The sequence below is a fragment of the Palaemon carinicauda genome, chromosome 7, assembly GCF_036898095.1.
Source record: "Palaemon carinicauda isolate YSFRI2023 chromosome 7, ASM3689809v2, whole genome shotgun sequence".
NCBI lineage: Eukaryota > Metazoa > Arthropoda > Malacostraca > Decapoda > Palaemonidae > Palaemon > Palaemon carinicauda.
This window is the reverse complement of record NC_090731.1, coordinates 12,306,627-12,315,867: the sequence shown is the minus strand read 5'-3', so window position 1 is coordinate 12,315,867 and position 9,241 is coordinate 12,306,627. Positions and strand designations below refer to the sequence as shown.

At 40.5% G+C, this 9,241-nt stretch overlaps 1 protein-coding gene across 1 annotated transcript in view; it reads right to left on the bottom strand.

Moving 5' to 3' along the window:
• Window positions 1–814: 814 nt before the first annotated feature.
• Window positions 815–9,241, bottom strand: part of LOC137643853 (uncharacterized) — a 26,772-nt gene continuing 18,345 nt past the window's right edge. The window contains 2 exon segments of the mRNA XM_068376577.1: window positions 815–2,526; window positions 2,528–4,017. Of these exon segments, the coding sequence (XP_068232678.1) occupies window positions 2,080–2,526; window positions 2,528–4,017 (1,937 nt within the window). The 3' untranslated portion in view covers window positions 815–2,079.

Sequence of the window (9,241 nt, the reverse complement as noted above, 5' to 3'; positions counted from 1 at the left end):
AAAAACAATGATAGTTATAACTTAGACTAAAACGTTAATGATAGAATTTTTTACAAAAGAATTTAAAATCATTATATAAAAATAAGTTGCAACTGATGAATTTGATTCAACAGTGAATAAAATATCTGGGAAACAACAGATAAATCACTTAGACATTCAACCTTCAGCAATAGCAAAACAATAGCGCTTTTATAACTCTCAAATCAAAGAAAAAAAATCTATACTCTGTCTTTTTAACGAGGCGTATTTACACCGACTTGCAGGGGTGCCCTTTTAGCTCTGAAAAGTCTCCTACTAGCTGATTGGTAAGAATTACTTTGTCCAACAATTCAGCTATTAGGAAACTTTTCCGAGCTAAAAGGGCACCACAGGTGAGAGTTGTAAGTGCACCTAATTAAAAAAAAACAATTGAATATAGAAGTGGAAACATAAAAGTCTCAAATTAGCCTTCTTTTGATAATGATGCTTCGCATTCACCCCCCCAAAAAAACGCATCCTCGAAGCACATCTTCATCATTTCCCAAACATAAAGGCATTTTATCTTAACAGATATCCTAACATGGGTAACATCACTTCTCTCGCATCATCACACAGGTGTCTATAAACTTTCAAAAAAATATAGTCAACAGTATACAAAACATCATCATACGTCTTTTATTTCATTTCTCAGAAAATCGGCTCCGGCTCGTCACCAACTTTGTGTCACCCTCCACCGACAGAGAATATTAAGGTCAGGAATCAAGGTCGTGCCCATCTGCATACTTCAGTGGCCCAATGACTCGTATGGCACTGAGATCCTCATGCAGTTAATGTGTTAAATCAGTTTGATTTTCTTAATTACACTTAGTTTCTTAGAGAGCAGAAGATTAAATTTGTTTTTCGCTTCTTACGTTCACTCGTCTTTGGTTGAAATATCCATCCATGATGGCAGACCGTGACCCCTGACAAGAGCATTAGGAGATGCTAAAATAAATGAGGACTGAAAATCTTTCCAGCAGTGGAACAGTTTTAAAAATAAAAAGTGAGAGTGAAAGAGAAGAGAGAAAAAATGTGAGAGCCTGTCTTGAAGAAATACACAACTGGATTGGGGTACCTACAACCCCAATTTCGAGGGGGAGGGAGACAGAGCAAGAAAAGGCATTCAGTTTGACGACTCTGGTATTATTATCTATTTTTTTTTTTCAATAGTTCTCTTTTTTTTTATTTCCGGACGTAAAATTCACGTAGAAAAATATAAATAAAAAGTTGACAATACAGATCACAATAAATGACAAACACAAATCACAATGTAACATCACATGGCATTCCAAATATTAGAAAACAACAAGTGAGGAGCACAGCCTGATCAGTGACGTCACTATAGATCAATGACGTCACGTTTGATCAGTGACGTCACGACTGATCAGTGACATCACGGCTGACCAGTGACGTCATAGCTGATCAATGACTTTTCTTTTTTTTTTCTTCCACGTGAGGGTCAATGCCGCACGTGTTAGAGTGGGGAAATGGAGTGCCAAGTCATTCAAAAAAAAAAAACTACTCCATCCCCCAGGAATGATGGCACTGACGTTCACAAGGTCATTGAGGGTAAAGGGGGTATGGCACGGTGAGTTAACACTGATAATGGCACAAGGACACAGGGTAAGAGGTCAGTGCTTGGTTGGCACCAGGTCAAGGTGGATCTTCATCATCACCAATACAATCACAATAAAAAAAAATATTTCAGCGTAAACCTTCTGGTTGTCTTATAACGAGTGTTCCTTTGCTTTCCTTCCACCTGCCAGGGATCCGCCCAACACTGCCACACTTTTAACATACAAAAATAGTGGTTATTGGAGAGGCCCAGGCACAGGTCTCGCCCAGGGTTAGCCACGACAACCCACGGTGGTTATCAGTTATGGGTTAATGAAGTCTAATTAAGAATGGCATCATGGTGTGAGGAGAAAGAAAGGCTGCCGTGGCCTTTAGCCTCCCGGCACAGAGACACACACTGTCGGGCCTCAGCCATAAAGCTTAGTTAAAGCTTGTAAAAAATGTCTTACTGAAAATGAGGACGAGTCATTTGGGGTGGCTGGAAATTTAAACACTTGTCACCACGACACCCCCTGACCCAATCAGCTGCTGTTGGTGCTGCCCTGATTGTTGTTGTTGCTGCTGCTGAGGCTGCTGAACAGCAGTTTGCTGTAAATGCACTTGCTGTTGTTGTTGCTGCTGCTGCTGTTGATGATGCTGCTGTTGTTGCTGCTGTTGCTGTGGCGAACTAGTTCCAGCAACAGTAAGGGCTGCTACACTACTACTAGAGCTGCTACTAGGAGGGGGAGGTGCACTAGGGGAACTCCCACTAACTTTTTTGAGCTTCTGTTTGAGGTGAACTTTGGCATGTCTCTTCTTTTCATCGGAGCGAGCAAATTTTCTGGAGCACACATCACAACAAAAAGGCTTTTCACCAGTGTGTGTTCTTATGTGCGTAGTGAGGTGGTCAGAACGAGAGAATGATCTCATACATATCCGACACTGGAAGGGTTTTTTGACCCGTATGAATCCTGATGTGTCTTGTTAATTCATCAGATCTGGAAAAACGTCTGTCACAGTTTTCTACAGGACAGGCATACGGCCTTTCATGAACCGGAGTTTTGCTTGGTCGGTTAGGGTACTTTCTTGGTTTTACTGGGAGCAACTTCAAGGGCAAGGGACTTTGTTGGTATACCTGGGACAAAATTTCATGTCCTTTACTAGTGGACTGATTATACTCTGCTAAAGATGCAGATTCCTGGTAAAGAGGTTCTTGTTTAGGCACTACCACTCCTGATGGTCCAGCAACGGGTTCTCCAATAGGGCTACCATAAGTTACCTGTGTTGTGAATTGGCCTACTGGGTACGAGAATTTATTTGTTACACCAGTGACCATGCCTCGATTGAAATCTACCTGAGCCACAACTGTCTGACCAACAGCACCCATCTGCTGTTGTTGTTGTTGCTGCTGCTGTTGTTGCTGCTGCTGTTGTTGTTGTTGTTGTTGTTGTTGTTGCTGTTGTACCTGTTGCTGTTGTTGCTGCTGCTGTTGATGTTGCTGTTGTTGTTGTTGTTGAGGTTGCTGTGGCTGTGGTTGAGGAGGTTGGGGTTGCTGGGGCTGAGGCTGTGGTTGTGGCTGTGGTGGTGACTGTTGTAGTTGGGGCTGTTGTTGCTGTGGAGGTATGGATAACTGTGTTGGTTGTTGCAGCTGTGCCCCAGTAAGGGATGTGGTAGAAACAACTGAGGCAGATGCACAAGAGGAATAAGTGGGAGGTTGCTTGATTGGTCCTGTCTGGGGCTCAAAAGGCAATAAAAGATCAGGAGGTGATAAAGAAAGAGCAGGCAACCTATCATCAAAGCCTCCAGTTGTTGTAAAACCACCTGAAACTGGCACAGAAGGATCTGGTAACACCTGTTGACTGCTAGTAGCTGGCTGTTGAAGAAATCCCAGGAAAGGGGTAATAAGTGAAGATTTATCATGTGGATTTGGGAAGAGCCAAGCATTTAGCGTGGTCGGAGATGGAGTCGTAACCTGAGGCCCTGCAAGACCCGAGGGTGTCGTTGTGGTAAAGGAACCACGGTACTGCAACTTCTGACTGTCGGGGTTTTGGTTATCTGCATCTGTCACTCCGGTCGCTGTTGCTGCCTGTGCAGCTGCCTGATGAGGAAACATGGCGCTCTCTACCCCACTTTCACCCGGGGACTCGCAGGGGCTGCCTACTGCCCCGGGCGATGCAAGGCAAGGGCTGCCAACAAGATCTGGAAGTTCCTGTTTTACAGTTTCTTGTTGAATTGGAATAGGAGTTACAGTTGGTTGTTGTGTGTGTGGATGAATCTGCTCCTGTGAAAGATGATGTAGAGAGGTAGGAGAAGCAGGGTGCTGTAGCTGGTGCAACTGAGGTTGTTGCTGATGATGTTGCTCCTGGTGGGGATGTAGTGAGGCTGGGGAGATTGGGTTCCCCTCGCTCGCCGGGCTGCACTGCTCCTCTGCACTCTCCACCGAGGCTATAAAATAAGAAAAAATATCTGTCATAAACTGGTTTTATTGCATAAGAATATTGAAAAAATACAATTAATAAATTTCATGTATGTCAAAAGTAATCTAAACTGCATTTAAAAATAAAAAATACTTTGTGAATAGGACTTAATTTTCGGTTATATTAAATTGAATGCACTACTATCAAAACTATTAATGATATAGATTATCTGACATGATCACTAAACCTCATGAAACCTTTGCTGATAGATATCTATTCACAGAACAATGTTACAAATTCTAAAGGAAATATAAAATTAAAGGTAGAGTTGGGAAATAGATATAGAAATTTTCTAGTGAAGGCAAAAGATAGAAGAATGTAAATAGGGGCCTCATTAAATACGAGATATGACACGTTTTTAAGTGATGACAATGATAATTGTAAATACCATCCTGTCAGTGAGCCATACCACACAAGTTGCCTCGAGTAAAAATATCTCAATATTACATCTGGAACCATTTTGTACAAAGACGTTAACAAATAGTTTCCACCTCTGTTGAATTCACAGTTGCGAGTTAAACATCCATCTCCTTTCATATGTATTGCACTGGGTCAATGCCTGCCAAAATTGTTTGCATCCTGTCCCTTCCTGTCAAACCTACCATGTAGCACCCATACCAACTCTATAATAATGAGTAGTACCGCTTCCTTGGTCTCTCGGCCAGCTGTTGTACCTTTCTATCTAGGCCCCTCTCATCCCACCTGCCTACCCACCCTAAATGCTCTTAGAAGCATTGTGCCTTCCTTTCCCCTCACCCCTTCTTCACGGTCTCTCCCCTCACCCCTCAAAGCCCTCTGAAGGTCTGCCACCTGATAGACACTAACAACCGTCTGTCGTTTCATTTCCTAAGGAAGCTATGAGTAGTGTATGTTTATGCGCGTGTGTGTGTGTGTGAGTGAGTGTGTATGTGTGTGTATGTGTACATGCTGCCGAGGATCCCCACTCTCTTGAGCATTTTGTAATGTGTTTAGTGCTCATGCTCCGTGTCACCCTTGGGGCGGCTTGCTCCATGATGATCTCGGTGTGTGGTGGAAACGTGTGATTATCCTGTTGTTCGCAACCATATTTTATTACCATTTTCAATTGGATTAACCAGTCCACGTGTTGAGAGAGGGAGGAAGGGGGAGCAAGACAGTACAGAAGCACACTTTCCTTTCTACGCCTTATACGTTCGCCCTTATGAACACTAGTTTCTCGCCATCGAATCGGTCCTCGTATGTCTATTCTAAAACTTATATGGGTGACATCAGCTTTTCTTCTTGGTAGTGTAAGGGAAGATGTACTCTCTCTCTCTCTCTCTCCTCTCTCTCTCTCTCTCTCTCTCTCTCTCTCTCTCTCTCTCTCTCTCTCTCTGTCTCTCTCTCTCTCTCTCTCTCTCTCTCTCTCTCTCTCAGACGTAAATTCGAGTGCCTGAAATTGGGAGACAAATACACTCTCTGTGCCCATTTTAGTCTTCATTAAATCCCATAGTTGCATCTAGAACAGTAACCCATGCGTTGCTGGAGGTCATGAAAGCTCCTTTTCCACCTTGAGGTTAGGTTCCCCCGCCCCTCTCTCTCTCTCTCTCTCTCTCTCTCTCCTCTCTCTCTCTCTCTCTCTCTCTCTCTCTTTTCCACCTTCAGGTTAGGTTCATTGGGTTTAAATTTCACTCAAGTAAAAAGGCCCATTCTAATGACTCGATTCCATAATGTCTACATTTTACTAGATGTCAAAATAAATAAATAATTTCTTCAGATAATAGAGTCGTCATTCATATAATTTATATCATTTTGTCTTTTTAATAAATGTCTCCTTGAACTTTGTCTCTTCAATTCAAGGATGAAACAACGGTGAAGAAGATAGGAGTCCTTAGATTCCTTCTCCTCTCTTTATGTACAGCAAACAGGAAGTCTACTTTAATCTCTCTCTCTCTCTCTCTCTCTCTCTCTCTCTCTCTCTCTCTCTTCCTCCTCTATTCGCAGTATGTTCTCACTTTTGATTGAGTAAGAGACACTTCCTCTCACCTCCCACCTTCTTCCTAACCGACCCCCCATTTCTAATGCTTTTTATTCTCTCTCTCTCTCTCTCTCTCTCTCTCTCTCTCTCTCTCTCTCTCTCTCTCTCTCTCTCTCTCTCTCCTCCACTCGCAGTATGTTCTCACTTTTGATTAAGTTTTTTTTTTGGCCTCAGTTCCTGAATGAAATAAGGGAATCGTGGCTGTTCACTGCTCCGCGACAATAATATAATGGTCGCTTGCCCACTGAGATTACGGTCCCTTTTTTTATTTATTTTCTTTTTCACGAGACAAGGATTAGAATTGGTTCTTTAGTTAGCCGACAATCCTTTGAGGCTGTTTGGAGACATAGACTGTGTACCGTATCTTAGCTGAGGCAGACTTTTCGGAGATATACTTAACATTTAGGGAAGAAAGTGTAAATACTCCTAAATTAAAATGGTCTTAGAAAAATGTCCTTGCTAAATTAAAATGGTCTTAGAAAATGTCCTTGCTAAGTACCCGAAAAGAGACGCCAGCGTCTGGGTCTCTTTTTGACAGTTGGTCTAAACAAAAATAATCTAAAAATGACTAGACAAATTTCGCAGAAGAGGAGACGTTAAGAAATAAAGTTCTTACGAAGAGTACAAATGTCAAAGCACGAAAATAACAGTGCAAACACCCGCTGATTTGCATAATGTGACCCTGGGTAACTGCAGTGTTGTCATGAGCTACACATTTCCGACCCATGACATCAAATGGATATGAATTCTTCAGTTCCGCCGGCGTAATCTGGCAACTGTGGCATGATACAGACAGCGACGTTTTACAGACAAATTTTGGAATAAACGAAGAAGCACTTAGCGGGCCTGGTGCCTTCATTACTTAAATACTTTCCTGCAGGGAGGTGACCCCGCAGAAATGTCTGAAATGCCCTTCCTTGAATTGGCAGAATAAGGCGACATTTCAGACAATTTCGTTCGTAATCCCTGTTCACCCATAAAAAGGCTTTATGGTCAAGGCCTCTCGGAGCAAAGTAACCTGAAAATGCAGGAGACCAAATGCTAAATCTAATTGTGTATATCAACGTGTTTTTTAAACTGTGCAAAATTGCAGGATAGAACTGAGCCAATATCTGTCAATTTTTCAGTAATAATCAATAAATTTTTATATTAACGTGTTTTTAAACTGTGCAAAATTGCAGGATGAAACTGAGCCAGTATCTGTTAATTTTTAGTGATAATCATCAATTTTGTGTATTAACGTGTTTTTAAACTACAAAATTGCAGAATGGAACTAAGCCAATGTCTGTCAAATTTTCAGTAATAATCAATGAATTTTTTTATTAACGTGTTTTTAAACTGTGGTAAATTGCAGGATGGAACTGATCCATTATGTCATTTTTTTAGTAATAATCATTGATTTTCTTTATTAACGTGTTTTCGAAATATGCCAATTTGCAAGATGAAACTAAGCCAATATCTGTCAAAATTAAAAAAATCATCATTAAATGAAATAATAAAAAAACATTTTATTTTTATATTGCGTATGGTAACTATTATATAAAAATCGCTTATAACGAAGAACATTAGACTGACCCATAATTTTAATCATACATTCTACTTTAAACATTACAAGACATCATACTTATCTCTTTATGTCATAGAACTGACTTCAAGATATGCTCTGAGTTTCACAACTGCCCTTTGTTATCGATCAAGATATATGAAAATTGCTTCACAAAATCTGTGCCAGCTATTCCAGAACTTAATTCTGTGTAATAATTGTTGAGTAATGAATTAACAATAAAATTTCTTGGAAGATCTAAATTTAAACAAGATCATCTTCAAAATTATTCTTTTTTAAGCAATACATCTAGTATATTACCTAAAATTTAAGTATTATCAAGAGAGATTAATATGCCTTGTTCGCGTACACTTCATCTTTTGTATTTTCCCTAGGCCATGTCACACAAATTCCAACCAACAGCGGCCTCCCACTTGATCTTCAACTGTTTTGCTGTATTACAACTTCTTTTTTTTTCCCAAGACATATCTCAAAGTTTTAAAATCCGCCCGGCGGTGAACAGGAAGGTGAAAATTATCTAAAGTAATGAGCGCCATGTTTTCATAAGAGAGCCCCAGCTGGAATGAGATAATGTCCAGTTGCATTACGGATCTCCTCCCAGACCTATCATCATACGTCACCGAGAGAACAGACTCTTGGTGCTGTTCTTGAAGTTTCTTAGTTAAGAGACATTTCCTTGAGCAGACATTGTCGATGCCTTTCAATTCACAGAGAGAGAGAGAGAGAGAGAGAGAGAGAGAGAGAGAGAGAGAGAGAGAGAGATTGGCAGTTCCATTTCGTTTACATTGATATGATTTCTTAATTAGATTTATATATACGGCGTTGCTAAAATCTACAATGTACACATTCCAAGAATAGCAATAGGAATCCGAGAAACATAGATGGAAACAGATTGATTGACAAGAAATAACAAATAGAAGAATGAAAAGAAAATTCATTAAAATACAAACATAAAATAAATACCATTATAGAGTTCAACGACCAGACCATTATAGAATCGCTCTCTCGGGACGAATGGGATGAGTATTACAGAGTTATAACAGCTCATTTCGACCCTTGAGAAAGACAAATGATTTTTCCACGTATAACCTTCGGATACCCCGACCTCACCAACAATGTCTGCTAATACCGTTCACGCTTTAGCTATACAAATGGACGTGTGTGAGCACACACTTGCATTCCGATACACACGCAAAAATCTGCACACAATACGTCACGTTGAACACGCAAGCGAAGGAACTTGTTTTTATGTGCAGGGATCCTATCCCAACCATATGCGTTGTGTCTGCTTTTGCAATCAGTTGTGCGTGCTTCTTCTATGTTCTTTTTTTTTTATTGTAGTAGTAATCGAATCCTTTCAAGGTGTTACCACGTTTTATTATAATGTTTAAGTACGTTCGTGAATTAGCGTGTACATGCGAGAGTGTGTGTGTATGTGAATGTGTGTGTGAGATAGGAAAAAGATGATAATATGATTTACGGAAAGTTTGCTTTTTTTCTTGAGAGAGAGAGAGAGAGAGAGAGAGAGAGAGAGAGAGAGAGAGAGAATTTTATCCATTTGTTGTATTCATGCATGCGTGCGTGCATATGTGCATGAAAGACAGATTCGTTCAGAAAATATTTATGAAACTC